This window comes from Epinephelus fuscoguttatus, linkage group LG8 (assembly GCF_011397635.1).
Source record: "Epinephelus fuscoguttatus linkage group LG8, E.fuscoguttatus.final_Chr_v1".
In the NCBI taxonomy this organism is placed as follows: domain Eukaryota; kingdom Metazoa; phylum Chordata; class Actinopteri; order Perciformes; family Serranidae; genus Epinephelus; species Epinephelus fuscoguttatus.
In genome coordinates this window covers 5,953,423-5,972,306 of record NC_064759.1, presented here as the reverse complement: position 1 = coordinate 5,972,306, position 18,884 = coordinate 5,953,423, and the positions used below count along the sequence as shown (strand labels likewise).

The following is an 18,884-nucleotide window of genomic DNA, read 5'->3' as shown; positions in this document are numbered from 1 at the left end:
AGATGGGGAGACCAAACCTCTCTGCCCTTCCATGTGCAAACAAGGAAAGCCTAAGGCAGGGAGAGCAGCAGCAAAGACCCCCCGGGATCAGAACAGAGCAGCATCAATAACAAACAGAAATGACATTGATTTGCCAGTTGGTTGCATAGAAAGGAATCATGTGATCTATCAGCTGACTATCTTCCATCAATCAGCTGCTCCATCAGTTGATTGGTTGTTTGAGATCAGCTGATGCAGCTGGGATGTGAGCTGAGCTTGACATGCTGTCCTGCCTGAACTAACCCATCCTCAATTTGCTATCTAGCCAGTTTAAGGGTGTTTTTATTCTTGGTCTTTTTCAGGCCTCTTAACAGTCTAAACGGTGCTCATAAAGTGCACCAAAAAGTGGACCAACAGAAAAGGGACTCAGTTCTTTTGTGTTCACATCGTCAGTTCATTTGAAAGAGGACTCAGTCCCCTTTAGGCCCGTTCCACCGCAGGAACTTCGGGGTAATTTTACGGGGCCGTTGGTGCGTGTCTCCACCGCAGGAACCACCCCCGAAGGACAGAGTTCCAGAACTTTTACAGGGGCTAAACAAGTCCCTGCCTCGGAGTAGGTACTCAGAACGGTCCCGAAAAACTCCTGGGTGGGGCTTGGGGTTTACTTGGTGCTGACTGAATATACTCAAGGCGGGATGTGACGTCAACAGAAAGCAACAAAATAGCCGGCATTTTTAAAACTCAGCAGGTCGCGCAACGATTACGTCACATCCAGAGCCCAGTAACTTTATAGGAACCTTCCTCCTACTCCGCCCTCTCAGTGGAGACATGGCGGTTGAGAGGGCCAAGCGAGGAGACGTTCCTGTAAAGAGGAAAACCTCTGGGTTTCTGTGCTGTAGACTGTTGCGTTGTGGATGTATTCTACATTCTACAGTGTCTTCTGTGGACCAAACTACTCCTCGTCCTGCATCCTTGCAAGTGTCACAGGCTGACGACAGCATATGATCTAGAGGGCTAAACAACGGCATAGAGCAAAAGCAAACCTGGAGCGCTTCGTGTTCACAAGGCACAGGTTAAGCAAACAGCACCACAGACTTAAAATGAACCGACCTGAGTTCAGTTCGCTTCAGAGGGGTCTGAGTTCTCTTGGAGTGTTCGCATATGCAAGCGACTGTGGCTCAGAGGTACAGTGGGTCGTCCACCATTGGAAGATCGGTGGCTCGATCCCCGGCTCCTCCAGTCCATGTCCAAGTATCCTTGGGCAAGATACTGAACCCCAAATTGCTGCCGATGGCTGTTCCATCAGTGTGTGAGCGAGTGTGAATGGTCACTGAGTGGCAGGTGACATCATGTATGGTAGCCTTGGCCACCAGTGTGTGAATGGGTGAATGTGAAAAAGCACTTTGAGTGGTTGGAATATACAAGTGCAGTCCATATGCTCAGAAAATGCTGATTCACTTCCATAAAGAGGGCTGAATAGGACCAAGTGGGAAAATACCCTCAAAGAGAACCACCTTCGTGACACGGAAAACTCTGGCTTTAGACTGAGCATATGTCGCTTACCCACTGATCTGGCTACGTGGAACATCCCTCTGATCTGACTCAGTCTGATCCAGGACAAAAGACAGACTTTGATGAAACAACTGTTTATTGTAAAAGGGAAAAAAAACTGTCACCTTTTTTACAAAAACATTAAATAATCTCCTATTTTCATATTTACATTTTTTTATGGATAGCAAACTCATCTGTGAATCCTTTCACAGTTAAAGTCCTGGGAGTATAAAAAAAACTTCCTTTGCTTCTTCGGTTCTTCTGATTGGTTCATATCAGTCTGGTTCCTCATCGGCTGCTGACGGCTCAGTGGGCGGAGCCTCGTCCTCTGAGCTGGTCTGACGAGCCGCTGTCCGAAACAAACGCATTAAATCCCGAAACCGACGAGAGACCTGGAGAGACAAGGAAGAGTTACTGACACTGTTTACTGTAAGTCAACAAATCACAATCCAAACAGGAAACAGAACAGCCAATCACCTCGCTCGGAGTCTTGTTGCCGAGCAGAGTAGAGATGGCCTGGAAAGTGTTCTGATTGGCTCCTTCCTGCTGACACGTCGTCAAAATGACTCGATCTGCTTCCCTGAAAAACAACATAAACAGTGTGTACTCCTGCTGCTCCGTCTGCTGCTCCGCCTGCTGCTCACACAGGAGGAGGGGCAGTTTAAATATAGAGTCAGTGCTCCTGCTGCTCCAAAAAGAGGAGGTGCAGCAGGAGGTGTACCTGGTCCAGAGGATGACTTTTTCTCCGCTCGCTGTCAAAGAAATATTTTTGGCACAGACTGGGACATCAGCAGGAGGACTGGGCCAAGGAGGAACAGAGGAGGTGGTGGATACAGAGGGAGACATGGAGGAGGAGGTGGTAGTGGGAGAGGTAGAGGGTGGAGTGATAGATGTGATGGAGGAGGATAAGACAGAGGAGGGAACTGAGGTAGGAGGGAAGATGGAGGAAGTGATAGGAGGGGTGGGGGTGGTGATGGAGGTAATAGAGGAGGTGCTAGTGGGGTCTGAGGAGGTAACAGATGGAAAGGTAGAGGAGGTGATGGAAAGAATAGAGGAGACACTGCATCCTTCCACCACCTCCTCTCTCCTGCTCCTATTCACCACCGGGCTCTGCTCCTTCTCAGTTGTTTTCCTCTCCTCTTCATTTTCATCCTCCTCCTCATCATCCAGCTCCTCCTCCTCCTCCTCCTTCTCATCTATCAGAGGGAACGAGCCTTCCCATGATGCACCGCTTCGGTCTGTCGACAGAAACAATAAAGTTACATAAAACTAACACACCTGTCTGATAATTACAACTCGGGACAGGTGATCCTGTTGCATACCTGGTTGTGGACTGTCATCGTCCCCCTTCAGGTCCAGGTCTTTGTCACCTGGGTCGTCATGGGCGGAGCTGATCTGCGAGTAGAGAGGGTCCAGACTTTTCATAGCTCTGGACACGCCCCCTGAGGTCTAGAGCGGACATGAACAGGTGAGTCAGGTGTTTGTTAACCTCTCTACCTGTCACTCACTCTGTGTTGATGAAACATGGAGGACAGACCTTGTTGCCATGGCAATGGGAGCATCCTTTCCTCCTGTGTCGGCGGATCTTTGCGTCACGACAGAGGCAAGGCCAGTCTTTATCTGACCAATCACAGTCCTGGAACACATCAAACCAGCGTGAGAAGAAGTCCATGAGTGAAAGCTCAGTAAAGACACTCCAACATGTGTTTTCAAACCTTGTAGTTTCTGTGGGCGTCCATCTTCCTCCTCCGGCGCCGGCCTGTCATTGGTTGGATCTTGTGCCCCTCCTCTTCCTCCTCAAGCTCAGGGAGAGTCACTTCCTCAAAGCCGCTACTGAGTCCAGTTCCTGGCACCTGGCCAACGCCCTCTCCACCGTCTGACCCGCCCCCACCGTCTTCAGGCCAATGAGCTTCCTCAAACTGTCCAGGGCGGGCCGGGGGTGGGCGGAGCTCGTCAAAAAATACCCAGAATTCAGCTTGTAGGTGGTTGTGGCCTTTTAGCAGTGTGGCCATTTGAGACTTTAGCTGAAATGTGATCACAGAAATGCTGATCAGTATCATCGATAATGAATAATCAGTAGTTATTGATAATGGTTGAACTGGTACCTCGTGGATGCTGGTTGGACTCAGGTCTGGACCGGTCTGCAGAGCTTTGATGATCTTCTGATAATGTGACGGATTATCTCCAAAACTGATCTCCAACTGTCGCAGGAAACGACGGCTGCGTTCAAACGCCTGCTGCTCCTCAAACTGCAGTCGATACAGAGAGTTACCAGTGATAGGTTATAAGTAATCAATAACTGCGACGGTACACGTGAGATACACCTGTGCTGCTCACCAGTCCACACTGCAGCGCCTGTTCAGGATGCAGGAATGCAGCGAAGTCTCGGAGGAGGTCGGTCCGGTCTCCCAGGATGCAGCGCAGTTTCCTGAACAACATCATCACTTCCGGTCCTTCTCCCACCTGCTCGAAATCGTTCAGCAGAGACACAAACTCCTCCACCTGCCCAGGTATGTCCTGCAGCGCCTCACGCACCTGGAGCAACACAGTAAGAGTCATTTACAGACACCTGCATCAACATGAGCTCACCTGGTCCTGATTTAATGTCTCTGTGTTCTCACCCTGCTGAGGTAACTCTGGGCGAAAGCCACGTCTTTGCTCTCCCTGTGTGGGTCGTTTTCCAAGATGTTTTCGTCGTACAGCAGCAGCAGTTTCGCAGCGTCTTTACTGTGACGCTCCTGACGACTCCTCCTCAGACCGCGGAGAGGTCGGCTTCGACCTGCAGAGAGACAACTCGCTGTTAAAACACAGTAAGGAGCCATTTACTGTAGAAAAATACAGAGACTGCAGCTCTGACCTCGTCCTCGTCCTGGACACCTCCCCCCTCCTCTGGGTGTCCCCTCTCCTGACGGCGTCTCCTTGTCTCTTCCCGTCTTACTGCTCCTGCCCTCTCCGGACTCCTCCCCTTTAGGCCCCTCCTCTTCCTCTTCCTCCTCCTCCTCTTGAGAGCCAGCTGACATGGGAGAGTGGTCCTCCTCCGAGTCGCCGTCTGCACAGAGCCGCCGCTCCGCCGCCAGCCAGGTCAGCTGCTTCATGGTCTCCTAAAGAGATCAGAGGTCAGAGGTCAGACACACTGCAGGTCAAACGTTGACCTTGGTTATTAATAACCCAAGTTTCAGGGATGTGCCATCCTGTGGCTAATAAACGACTTCCTGTTTACCTGTAACTCTGGAACAGACAGCACCGACTCCTCCGACGCTGATGACATCACTTCCTCCTCATCTTCATCCTGTGTGAGGTCATCAAAGTCCTCCTCCTCCTCCTCCTCGCCCTGCCGGTCCTGATCTTCATCCTTATCCTTCTCTCCATCCTCGTCCCTCTCTGCTCCCCCGTCCTCCCTTTGTCCCTCGTCGTCCTCCTCCTCACCCTCTCCTCCCTGCTCTCCCTCTCCTCCCCCACCCGATTCCTCCTCTCCACCTCCTCCTGAATCTCCAGCCTCCCGCCGCTCTTCCTCGTCTCCACCAGTGTTTTCTCCTCCATTCAAATGGACCACACCCAGAGCTGTCCAGTCCTGCGTCTCCTCCTCCACCTCCTCTCCTGCACAGGATGACAGTGGACTCAGTGTGGATGTTGAAGCTGGACTTTCCTCCTCCACCTGTCTCTCCTCCTCCACCTGTTTCTCCCCCTCTATCTGTCTCTCCTCCTCCAGTGGAGGCCGTGGCCTTGTGGACGTCTGCTCTACTCTGAGACTAATTCTCTGGAGCTGTTGCCCCAGAGCATGCTGGGAGGTGAAGGTGGGCAGAGCTGTGGGAGCTGGTGGCGTCAAAACCATCTGGAGGAGGAAGTACCCTGGCTTTACAGTGTCCACTGGGCAAGGCATTATGGGATTTGTAGGTTCAGGGTTGGTCAGGGAGGGGAGAGGGATGAGGAGGGGGATAGAGCCGCTGCCTTGTTGCCCGGAAACGCTCTGCTGCATCCTCTGGCCGACAGGAAGGCAGGACTGGATGATGTCAGCACTCACCTGGTGGGTGGGGACTGTATGAACAGCAGCCAATGGGACGGCCCCACAGTCAGGGGGTGGAGTCAGGGCTCCTACAACAGCAGGGGGGTTGGAGAGTACTGTAACGCCTGGATGGGGAAGAGACAGGTAGCTGACTGGCTGCATGTCTACCTGTCTCTCTGCTCTTTTGTCCACCTGTCTGTCTGTCCGTCTCTTAGACTGCCTCACCGTCTGTCTCACTGTCTGCCTGTCTACCAGTGTGTCCTCCTCTCTGTCTCCGGGGGCTTTGGCAAGTGGCAGCAGAGATGCATTGTGGGCCAAGGTGAAGAGCCGTCTGTGGGGGCGGGGAGGCGGGTGGGACGACTTGCTGACCCAGTACGGGTGGAGCCTCAGGGTGCACCCTGGGGGGAGGGAGGGCGGGTAACAGGTGGAGTTGAGTCGGGTCTTCTGGATGATCAGCTGACTGTTCTGCAGGTGAGAACCATCAAAGAAAGAAAAGTGAGGACAGAGTGAATGTGAGAACTCTGACACCTGCTGGCGAGAACAGGAACTGAACTGTCCCTCTGCTACTGGTAGGGCTGGGTAAATAAATACAATACCAGTACGCTTAAAGTGACAGCAATACCAAAAGAGCACTTTATTTGATACGCTCTTTTTCTACCCCATCTGATACCCATCATGTGAACGTAAGCATTCAGATGTGTAAAATGTCACCAGATTCCACAGGCATGTAGCCATACTTTTGAACGTTTGGCAGCATCTCGGCTGAATCAAAAAACACTTGCAGTGATTTGCTGCCAGTAAAACCATAAAAATTGCTATTTTTCTATAAAAAAAAAAAAAAAGGGATCAAATGCCTGTTTATCTGACTGGAAAAGTTTTAATACTACTTGCTACCGCGCTGGGATGTCAACAGTTAACCAATAATCAGTTAATCGCTGGGAATATATCTGACAGGTTACACATGTCGGCCTGCAGGTTAATTTTGTTATTCTTCAGCTTACTGCACTGCGCACCAAACAGGTCTGGGGGGAGCGAGCTAGCAGCACTGCTGTTATCAATCAATCAATCAATTTTATTGATTTAATATGGTGATACCACTACTAACACCATCCCGACCCAACAGCATTGCTGGGGAGACATTGTACCCACCCTCCAGTCTCCCCCCCAGGTCTCCCCGGTGAGTAAGTAGCTAAATTTGAAGCCATGAACCCCCTTCAGCATTGTTAGCTCTGTTCGCACTGTTAGCAGCGTCAACAGTGCGAACATAGTTAAACGATGTTAAAGGGGCTTTGTGGCTCAAAATGAAGCCCCTTACTCACTGGGGCTACCTGGGTGGAGAACCTGAGGGTGGCCACCATGTTTCCATAGCAACACCATTGGGTTGGGACAGCGTTACTAGTCTTAATCGCCAAATGAGCAGTGCCGCTAGCTAGGGGTGTAACGATCCATCAGTGATCAATGTTCCAGTATCATCGATGCAAAGTGAAAACATCAACCTATATCGTATCTTTAGCATACACCTTTATTTTGAAAGTCTGTGTCACCAGCAAACAGTGGCAGACAAATGGAAAGCAGCTAAGAGAAGGACGATGAGGATAACAGTTTTTATTCGGGAATAAATTAGCAGTGGGGAAATATTTTGGATTTCAGAGAAAATACAGGTCAGCAGACAGAACACATGGCATATGTAAACAATGATGTTACGAGATAAAACAGGATGTAGCTGTTTGGACGGGCATCTCACTCAACAACATTAGTCGCTCTGTTTCAACAATGTTCGCTTAAAAACACATTCATGCAAACTGAAATTCAACCGAGCTGTTCTGTCAGGAGACGCAGTGAGTGAGAAAAATAATACTGTAACATGCACTTTGTTGAGCAGTGAGTAGAGGGAAAAAGTCCGCTAGCCGCTAGGCTAATTTATGTAATGTAAACATGCTATAGCTAATTTTAAGTTTGACTGGCAAAACAACAATTGTTTTGTTTCTGAACCCTTGCAGTTATTACTGAACTGAATTTGATCCTTTTGTTAAATGATCTTGTAGTTAGTCCATGTTTTGGCTTCAGGGCTTCAAGACAGTCCGAAAATTTTATGGAAAAGAAGATGGTGTGGGTTTCAAGGAAACATTTCTTCCAGAAAGGGCTCTCTTGCAGAAAGCCCTGAAGGCTAACATATGCTGTTGATTTTTTTTTTTTTCTAATAAATGTTTATTTATGTTGTTATGTTCCTATGATTTTAACTAAAAGTAGCCAGTAAAATCAAGAGTAATTTCAGGCTCCACACTGATATGAATATGAATGTGGTTCATTGTGTCCGACCTTGAGCCAGTTTGGCATGTTGGAGTTGTTTCTGTCCACTGGGGGGCGCTGGTCTCCCGGCTCAACTCTGCTGCAAGCAAGCGGCAGCGGGGGGATCACTCTCTGCGTCAGGAACGTCTGAAGATATGAAGACAAGGCCAGAGTTTACCGTCACCTGTTCAGCCACAGAGGAGATGATGTCAGATGGTGTGTGTGGTGATGTTACAGTGATGTCACCTTGATGACACTGTTGCGCGGCGCTCTCGGCCCGCTCATCTCTCTGACGTGTTTCCTCAAGCTCCATCGAGTCTTACAGAGCAGGTAGGAGCTGATCAGCTGATCCGACTGGACCGTCCCCTCGAAGTGCTTCAGACCATGAACCAGCAATCTGCACAGAGGCATCATGGAAAATAATACTGTCAGTCTGCACAGAGGCATCATGGGAAACAATACTGTCAGTCTGCACAGAGGCATCATGGGAAATAATACTGTTACAGTACAATACACCATATGTGTGTGTTTAAAGTGTGTGTCGTGTGTATTAGTGTGTATGTACCCGTCCTCTCCTGCAGTGTAAACACTCCGGTGGGGTCGGGTGTGGAGGGCGGGATCCAGGTTGCAGACAGGAAGCAGTTCTGGATAAAGGAAGACAGGACGTGTGGCAAACAGCCAGGCGGTGTCTGCAGGCAGCAGAGGGAAGGCGTGGCCTAAACAAAACCAGAACCAAAATTAGAACAAGAACAATCAGCTGGAACAACCAGATAGATGTTCTGCCTGACGACAGAACCAGAGTTTATTTCCATTCTTACTGTTGGTAGCAGGAGTCATCCTGGGGAGCCAGCGCCTGGTGGAAGTAGGAGCAGAAGGAGCAGGAGGAGGGTCCGCTCTCTGCTCCACCTCCTGCAGGAGATCCAGCGCCCCCCTTAGGTTACACACTGTGAAACTACTGGGGAGAACGGCCTCCTCCTGACGGCTGGCAAACTGCTGCAGCTCCTCCTGGAGGGAGAAGAGGGAGAGGACATTTGTTTGTGTTGTTGTTGTTTACGGACTGACCTGAAGGCTGTCTGAAGTTAGGGAGGTATGTCAAGTCTAAAGCCGGAGTTTTCCTTCGTGCAAAGATGGCTCTCTTTTTACCTGGCTAAATCACCATGGTAACCTCTGCTGCACACCTAACCTGGTCAGGACCAGTTTTTGTTCTGAGTTTCGGGTTGAAATCGGCCAAAAAGCTGTCAGAAAATCACTAATTGTGTAAATTTTTAAGTTAATATACAAACTGTTTTGCTCATTGATTGACATTATCGCCTCAACGGCGCCGCTTTTTAGCCGATTTGAAGTCGAAACTCTGAACAGAAAGTGGTCCCGACCAGGTTGGCCACGCAGCACCAGTTAACGTGGCGATTTATCCGGGTTAAACCAGACTCAACATACCTCACTGGGTGTTGCACCCATCTGGAGGAAGAGAACATTTGTTTGTGTTGTTTACTGACTGACCAGGTAGTGTTTGGTGAGGCAGGCTTGGTGGTTCAGGGCGTCCACACGGCGACTCAGCAGGTGAACTTGAGTCAGCAGCTGAACGTGCTGAGACAGAGACAGAGACAGAAAACATGTGAGTGAACCAAAACTGGGAATGCTGCAGTTTCTTTAAACACTTTATTTAAATATCAGGATTCATGTTGGAGATGAAGAGAAAGAGACGCAATGCTACAGGACACTACGTGAGACAATAGAGGACACTAGGTGAGACAGTAGAGGACACGTACCTGCTGTATCTGCTGCTGTAGCTGCAGTTTCTGGGTGTAGTCCAGGTGGAGGGTGGGGTAGACCCGACTTGGCAGCACTAAGACAGACGTAACGGTCCCGGGTTGTGTGCTGGGTGTGTCCTTCAGGTTGTCACGGTGATTACTGGTGGTTTCCTGCAGGGCTCTCCTCTGCTGCAGAGCTTCGTACTGTTTCCTGACAGTTCGCCGTCGCTCTGTCAACATGCTGGCTAACGGTGCCTCAAAACTACAGAGAACAAAAAGGGACACAACTGCTGTATACTGTCTGTTCATGGTGGGAGTCTTGCACCACGACTCCACCACCGCTCTGTATAAAACGTTTGGTATAATGGCACATCTTCTACTGCGGGCTACAGACAGCCTTGAAGAAAATGCATACTGTCTAAAAGACAACACAGTTTATTTCAGATACAGGATGTCTCCTCTCAGCTGCACTCTTCTTCATGTGTTCTGTGTGAAGAAGCCGCAGCAGAGGCCATTTCTCTTCCTCCTTACCCAAACAGTCACAGCACATCTCTGCTGCACCGTCCCAAAAGGAGGTCCTGTGTCACTGTGTATATGTGTTCATGTAGATGTGTGTATATGTGTGCATCAGGACTCTACGTAGAGGTGTTACCGTAAAGCCTGGGGGACGTTGAATTTCGGTCCAGTCTGTAATGGCACCTCCTCTTCCTCCTGCTCCTCTTCCTGCTCCTCAGCTGCCACCTCCTCCTGGAGCTGTACAGAGAACAGACGTCACTCTGACCTGACACTTGTCATCAGTCCTGGCTCGTCACAAAGTCCAAAAAGTTCTGACTCTCAGATCGGTGGGTGTGATTTCTACTCTGTTTAAATCCAGTCAGCTCCTGCAGGACGTTACGATCACAACAAATAATGTAAATTGTTCCAGTCCCTGTGAATTCTGCGCCACCAGTGTAGAGCTGCGTGCAGTGAATTGATTCACTCAGCTCCCCCTTGACCTTCTCTCTATTTATCATGACACTGTGGGACTCTTATTATCAGGTTTAGGACGGAATCGAGCCATGTCGGTGTTGATGTGAGATAAATGACGAGTAGGGATGAGATCACGTTGTGCTGTGTGAGGTCTGAACACTCTCTATAAAGACCAGAATCATTAGTACCAATCAGTGGAAACACAGGTTGGTGAAAATCAACTCAACACACCGTTTCAAACAGCTCCTCCAGCAGCTCGTTCACTTCCTTCTCTGAAAAAGTAGAAGAAGAAAAAGAAGTGTTAACACAGAAGAGAGGACAAGAAGAAAAATACAGATTCTGAGGTCCTGGAAAAGCTTCTCTAGGCCTTGATCCAAACCCAATCCATAACACCTACTGGTGATCTGGACCGCCCGGTCCGTCCTGTAGTCCTCCAGATCGGGTTCATCCAGGTCTTCCAGGAAGTTGTACTCGGGGTCGTCATCATCATCGGCTTCCTCTGAGAAGACAGACAGGTTCAGTTAGCTTTCTGAGATGTTAACAACAACAAAAACAAAACAGTCTCAGGCTTTTATTCTGAAAGTGCTGTTATCAGCCGGATCCCTGACCTTCATTGTCGGGGGCCATGAGACCCTGCAGCCACTTCGTCCAGTGACGCTCCTCCTCCCCCTGGGCGGCGCTGAGCTCGTACATGTCAGCGCTGATGTCAGGGGCCAGAAGCTCCGCCTCCAGCTGACCCAAAGGAACGTTAACCAGAGGAAGTTTGGAGCGTGTGCGGTACGCCAAACAGCTGGTGCCTCCATCACCACCATCATTGCTGGCTTTTCTGTCCTAAGAGTGAGAAAGCGAGAGGCAGGTAGTGGGAGAGGCAGGAAGTCAGTGAGACTGCTTTTGGGTGGGTGTTTCTTATAGGTGTGGGTGTGCTGTGGGGTTTACCTGGTTATAGGTGTAGGCAGCGCTGCAGTCCAGCTCCTCCTCCACAGCGTTGAGTCTCTCCAGGAAGGAGGTCTCAGGAACAGTGAGGGGCTGATGAGGAGCGCAGGTGGAGGTCATCACCTGTTCCCCCAGGTGTCCTGAGGGTTTCTAAAGAACAGGCAGGGGTCAGTGTATCTGTTAACTTTGGTTAAAACTGAGTTATGAACCATTGGTGTTCCCGTAGATTTGGGATTCTATTGGGCCAAAGAAAACTGCAGAAAGGGCATTACAGTGAATAGTGAACATGAGGCCGAGGACAACAAAATAACTGATAACGTGACAATGACCACAACAAGATCAGTGATGAAGATGATGATGTCAAGTAATCATAAACCTGATGATGTGAATATTACAACAAAATAACACTTGAGGGTTAGAACTAATAAAACAGGCATCTATAAATGAAACAAACAAATTAAATCCAGTGAGAAATGAGCACAGTTTACCTTGAAAAGATCTGACACTGACATTGTAGTTACTGCACATTGCCTTTGCATTACTTATGAAAGTGTTTCAGGTAAAACAAAAACAGAGTGCAGCCACTACAATTTTAGTGATTTTTTTGTGCACAGGTCAAATCATTAATCATGTTCATTAGACTTTATGAATACCTGTCTAATAACTGCATCACCATGTTTCTACTTGAAACACATTTAGCTGAACAGTCAAAAACTCTGAAGCCATTTTTCTCAGATTCAGTGTTGTTGTAGTTAATACAGTTAGCCTTTACAGGGCAGCGCAGGGGTCTGAGGTCAGACATCAGTGTTTCTATAGGAGATCTGAGGTCTGGGTACCTGTCGAGATTCATCAGTCCTCTGGACTGTCAGTAGTTTAAGTTGAGAGGCCTGATGCATTCTGGGAGGTGAAGCCAAGCTGTCTGCATCGCTGAGGAAAGTCTAAAGGAAAGTTTAAAAAGCCAGTTAGTATGAAGTACAAACTTATTGGTATGTACCAACTAACATCAAGTTAACATAAGAATAAGAGATTAAAAATCATAAATAAAAACCGAAATGACCGTTGTTGTTATTGTGTGAGCATGTGTAAATGAATATGTATTTATGTAGTATATGTGCTGATGTATGGAGGCTGTATTTGTCTATGTATGTGCATATATGTGACAGCAATTATGTGCTGGACTGTTTATGAATTATTGTATGTTTACTAAATAGTTTTGTCTTTGAGCTAAAAGATAAAAATCTAAATCAAAATCCAACTATAGAAAAGAGTAACGTGGCAGGTTACAGCCCCCGTGAAAGGTCAAAGCATCACTCACCTCCTCGGCAGTGTCTTCCTCCTCCTCCTCTTCCTCATCAGGACAATACTCTTCATCAGACGAGTCTTCATCCTCCTCAAGATCAATGTCTACGAACTGAGGAGGCTGCAGAAGAGACAGTCAGTCAGTCAGACAGACAGACAAAAAGATGGACAGAGAGACAGACAGAAATTCTCCTGCAGACTGGATGTGTTATTTTACCTTGACTGTGTTCACGGCTGACAGACTCCAGTCCAGAGGCTGTAACCAGACAGACAGAAAGACAGACTTGTTATGAAAGTTTTACAGTTTTTGTTGAGTCCAATTCAATTCAAAGAAACTTTACTGGCACAGGAAACACACTCACACTGCCAAAGCAAGTGTGAAATAAAAACAAAAAAAATGTTTGTGCAACAAGTAAAGATTTACTAGAATTAAGACATGTGTAAAGAGCTTTTTTTCACTGCAAGATTGTGACCAAATTTATAAATAAAAACAGGTAAAGCTTAATTTAAAAATACAAACAGAAAAATTCTGATTTAACTCTTGAAAATATATCACCTACACCAACCTATAATCATTAAACAAAATGTTTTCACCTGTCCCTGCTGAACGGCCTGTTTCAGCCTGGATCGAGTCATCTTCGGCTCCTGATGAAGAAAAAACAAATTAAAACACAAAGAGACGTTTTTTTTAGTCTCCACCAACTCCTGAGGAAAATATCTGTCTCTTTAGCTGCTAAATAATGATAAATAATAATAAATAATTATACTTATTAGAGCTTCTAAAATAATTTTGTTCATAAAAATGTTTCCTTGAGTCAGTTGAAGGCTCAGTTCACATGCACGTCTGCACGTGTGTGCACATGATCACGATGCTAACACCTTGGCCTTAATTTGAGCCAGGAAGAAACTCTGATTCAAATCATTAAAAAAATCGAGACGATATTCATCTTGAGCCTCAGCACAAAGAAAACATGGACACTCACAAACATGGGCAGGTCCTGAGTGTCTCTGATGGCAGCTTTCATCATGGCCACCACATGCTCGTGGGTAATCACCTCCTGACACGGGACACACAACATGTTACAGTACAGAGTGTGTAAACATGTTACATGTTACACACAGGTAAAACTAACGTGAACTATTGCTGATGAATGTATTTTTTTATTGTAACTTTACTCTGATTTCAGTTCGTTTTTTTTACTTGCTTTTATTGTTATTTTCTCTTGTTTACAGCACCAAAACAAAATATGTAAATTCTTTGTATGTGAAAAAACTTGGTAACAAACCGGATTCTGATTCTATGATTGTAAACTTTAGTAATATGTTCTCCTGGTGTTAACCATGCGTGTGCGTGTGTGTCTCTCTTACATGCAGGATGGCGCGCACATTGCTGGACGTCAGGTTGTGCTGTTTGGACGTCCTGTCCAGGTCAATGTCCAGGCTTCCCATTTCATCCTCACTGGCCTCGCTGGTCACCATGGCGACCACCTCTTCCTCCGTCATCCCATCACCTGAGCAAGAGGCGGACAAAACTAAAGGTATGAATACTCTGACTATGCCTTTGTCCAGTTTAACACTTGGACCATTTATAAACACGTCACCGAGTCAGTTCAACCACACTTGATTTAAACATGATCTAATGTGTTCACATGTCGTCATGATGTCACAGCTTACTTACCTGAGACAAGTGTTCGCTCCTCTTCCTGTTTGTCCCCAGTGGAGCTTCCTGCGTGAGGCGTGGACGGTGACCTGCTGTCCAGTTTGAAGGCAACGTCCTCTCCATCCGTCCTCAGAAATTTAGACTCCAGAGGACAAATGTTGTCTCGTGCTGGACGCCGCCTCTCCAGCCGCTGGGACACACAAGCACAGTCAATGATCAATGCAACAACTGAGCAACACCATCAGTGATCAATACAATGACTAATCAACACCATCTGTGATCAATATCACTGATATACACATCACTGATTGATACAACCACGGGAAAACAAAGAGAAGAAGCGATCTTTACAACCAGTGATCAATTCAACATCTGATCCATGTAATTGCTGACCAATACCAGTGATCAATACATATAATAAAGACAGACAGAATATTAGAGTGATGAAAGAAGAATTCAGATCTGTTACTGCAGTAAAAGTAGCAACACCAGTGTAGAAAAAGTCCTGCATTCAAAGTTTTACTTAAGGAAAAGTACAAAAGTATCAGCATCAAAATACACTTAAAGTACCAAAAGTACAAGTACTCACAATAAAGAATGGACCATTTCTGAATAATATATATTATTGGATTAAAATGAGCTAATAAAGGTGCTCCACTTTAATTACTTTATATACAGCTGGGTAGTTTGATGTGTAATAATAAATAATCATTTAAAAGATGATTATTTAATTCAATTTTATTTATAAAGCCCGATATCACAAATCACAATTTGCCTCAGAGGCTTTACAGCATACGACATCCCTCTGTCCTTCACAGACAATAAGGAAAAACTCCCCCAAAAAAACCCTGTCCTTCTTCCAGGATGGACTGATGTGCATTAGATGTTGTACAGAGCAGATGAACATAATAAATTAACAGTAATCCATATGACAAAATGAAACATAAAGAGAGACAGAGAGAGAGAGAGAGAGAGACATGCAGGACAGTAATGACAATAGCTTACAACAACATTACTTTTTGTCATAATATAATATTAACAATAACAGTAATTGTGGTACTATATGTTGTATGCAGTATATATTAACATATGACAGTATATGTATGTGACAATAATGATCACATGTGAATAATAATAGAGGTATGACTAATAATAACAGCAGTAGTATGTTATGGATTTATAATCTGATTGATCTGATTTGAATTTTGTGGTCAAAGGTCAAAGTCAGTGTGACCTCACAAAACACTTTTGACCATAACTCAGGAATTCACACACTAATTATGACAAATATTCACACAAATGTCTAACAGGATAAAATGATTAAGTGGTGACATTTTATACCCAAAAGGTCAAAGGTCAACTTCGCTAAAACCTCATATTATTCTGCAAAAACACTTTTCTGTTCATTACTCAGCGTCATATCTCAGGAACATTTGGCCAGATACTGAATTCGTGGCACTGATTGGTGCCCACTTTGTAAGTAATTTAGTTTATTTTTATTTAGATTTTTATTCTTTGCTTACTTATATCTTTGCTTTCCTTCAAGCCTTTAATTCTGCAGTGATATGTATCTGTCAGAACTGGCGTGAAGGAGAGTATTTGTTATGGAACAGGGTCAGGGTTATTCCCTGTAGCTGCCAATGAAAAGCTAAATTTCTAATAACAATAGAAATACGCAAGTTAAGTAGAAATAGCGTTACTTCCAAATTGTATTTGAGAGTCACTTTCCTCTACTGGTGAAGACAGACACGTCTTCAGTTATCAGATATTCAAAACTAACTTTAGCATACAGGACAGACAGGTGTTTAACTCATTAGCTTAGCCGCACTTTAGCTCTAGTTCAGATGCAAAATATGTGGTCAGGTTTAACTGACACGGTTAATTTGACCCGGGTTAAGCCTCTAAATGTGCGAGCAGAGCTGCAGCCAACATTTTGTCTCTGTTAGTGTAACGATAGCTCAGTAAGCTTCATAATAACAGCAGTGTGTCGCCGGTAGAAGCTAAGCTAACACACAACTGAGCAGGCGCAGTGGCTGCCTCTGTGTGTGGCGCGAAGTTTGGCTGTGATATTAATCACATAATAATAAAGAACCGGAAGCACTAAACATTAAAATCTGTTTCTGAGAATAAAAGTGAAAGACTTACCCTCAGACTGACATCGGTAGCCATTTGTTACTCCGTCATATCAGCTCTGTTAGCTTCTGTTAGCTTCTGTTTGGTTAGCCTCAGTTCCGCCAATAACAATATCACTTCCTGCCCAGGTCCTTCAGAATAAAAGCGGAGCGTCATTGTGACTCCTTCAGAATAAAACAGGAGCATAACGTGCATGGCGCCACCTGCTGTACCGGATGTTGTATGCTCAAGACTGCAGTGAAAATGGAGAAAACTGTTGTTATAAAACTTTGTATTCTAGATATTATTCTGTAAATATATTAAAACCTTAATTTTCTTCAACAGTCTTTAAACAGATCTTCGTTAGTACAATTTACTAATACACAAATTATTTGTTATAATTCTATATTTCAAATTGAGGTTATTTATTTATCATGTGCAAGTCTGAAAAGTCTGATATATTTTGACGGATGTTTCAAATGCTAGTGCTTCATCAGTATCAGTGTCAGTGCATGTAGAATCAAGAACACTCTATGTAAATAAATTCATTTAAAACATAATCTACCATGGGCAAGACAGAATAATCAAATTCTGCATTCCAAAATGCACTCTTACTACAAAGACCTACTGTGTTGGAGCCACAATAACATTTTTTGTATTTGTTTTGATTAATGTTTAACTAATAGTGACCGCATGTAAATACATGCAGTTTTGTCATTTGTACACGGAGTGGCGCACTAGAGCAGGAAAACACCGGTAATAAAGGTAAGGTGCAGGTGATGAACAGCAGGTGTGTGATGGGGGGAGCTTGTTTGCAGCGTATTGAAACTGAAATGGATGAATGGAAACTTAACTGTGATGGACTCTGAAACTGTGAAGTGGAAATTTACCTGAGATAAATTATGGAAATACAGTGTTTTACCTGTGTGATGGTGAGCACATGTTAAAATAAATGGGTAACCACACTAAAAGAAACCTGATGAAGTGGACATTGGTTTGTTGTTGCCCAGAACAGGCGTCCGAACAAGTTCTCACCTGTTGTCCCTCAGAGGTCTTAAATGTAATGGTTTTTATTGAAAGACTCTACAAAGTGTAAATTAATAACAAATTACAAAAAAAGTGTCCTGAGCTATAACTCATTCTCACTCTGACTTTGTCACATATTGAAATTTGGTCATGGACTTTCCACGTCCACATATGAAGTGCAAGGTACCCTGGGTGTGTTGGTTGTTAACGTTCTGGGACACGTGTCAAGTTCTGCCTCTTAGATGCATTGTCGTCTTTCAAAATACACTTCTGTTTTCACAGGAAATTTAAAGTTTCCATACAGTCTCTTTCAAAATAAAAGCACTATGGCAAATTGAAAAAAAGCACATGGTTGGGTTTAGGAGAAAAGAGCAGGGTGTCGCGTTAGAATCTTATAGGACACAAACACCACTCTCTCGGGTGAAGGTTGGTGTTTGTTAGACCCATCCACCACCCCTCCCAGACTTTCGCCCCCTCAACTTTTGTCCTTGTTCTGCCACGTTTCCCCCTGATGCTGTGGGGCGCTGTTAAACTATAATGGCAACCGGCTGCGTGTCATGCCAACGTTAAAGGAGGCCTTTGTTCATTGGTTTGTGACGCCTCAAGTCACTGATCAAGCACTAGATTTCGATAACTTCAGAGTGAGATCGGGCTCTGAGCTATGAGTTCTTTTTAGTTCCAATTCCAAATGCAACATAAATTAAGTAAACTGACTACCTCAACATATTTTAACTTTTGTCAGTGACATAGGCTAATCTGAGTCACCACGCAAACTGTGACGATACGCCCAGAGAGCAATGAGACATCTTGCCCATGAGTGATGTGCTTTTGCTAGCCACACCACAAGCTAGCTTTAGCACAGGACTTTTATTTTAAGTATCAAAATACACCTTTCCTCTCTTCTTTTCAGTGCAAAAAATATGATTGAAAATCAATGTTCCATTACATAAATACTGTAGTTTAGCTTGTTTGCTTTTATAGTAAAAAGAAATAGGAAAATACATTCTCACCTCAGTTTACAGTCACACAGAGGCATGTCAAGAGCAAAATGACTCCAGAACAGTGAGTTGTAGGCGCAACAATTGAATTTGTTTAGATAGCGCCCTCTGGTGTTGAATATGTAACCAGTGTGACACCTGACCCTTGTGACAAGATGACCCGCTCTCCCCTATTAATCAACACCTATGTCACCAACTGGTGTACAGACACTTGACGAATGATTGATAATATAAAATTACAAAGTTATGGTGATAGAAATTTTTCACAAATCACCAAGATGAGGCTGAAAGCTCTGGAAGAAATCTAGTAAATG

The 18,884-nt window shown here is 45.4% G+C and overlaps 1 protein-coding gene across 1 annotated transcript; it reads right to left on the bottom strand.

Moving 5' to 3' along the window:
* Nucleotides 1-1,622: 1,622 nt before the first annotated feature.
* On the bottom strand, nt 1,623-16,707 carry gon4lb (gon-4 like b). The gene is made up of 30 exons (XM_049583747.1): nt 16,580-16,707; nt 14,453-14,624; nt 14,143-14,285; nt 13,758-13,832; nt 13,369-13,419; nt 12,992-13,030; nt 12,791-12,895; nt 12,312-12,413; nt 11,479-11,625; nt 11,151-11,373; nt 10,940-11,041; nt 10,774-10,814; nt 10,226-10,326; nt 9,592-9,835; nt 9,323-9,409; nt 8,641-8,827; nt 8,388-8,538; nt 8,069-8,219; nt 7,853-7,969; nt 4,751-5,998; nt 4,388-4,631; nt 4,152-4,309; nt 3,868-4,065; nt 3,636-3,779; nt 3,246-3,554; nt 3,068-3,166; nt 2,853-2,979; nt 2,252-2,768; nt 2,008-2,110; nt 1,623-1,922 (listed from the first exon to the last, which is right to left on the bottom strand). Exons 1-30 carry the CDS (start codon nt 16,601-16,603, stop codon nt 1,806-1,808), a joined length of 5,526 nt encoding a protein of 1,841 aa, XP_049439704.1. The 5' UTR covers nt 16,604-16,707; the 3' UTR covers nt 1,623-1,805.
* Nucleotides 16,708-18,884: the final 2,177 nt, after the last annotated feature.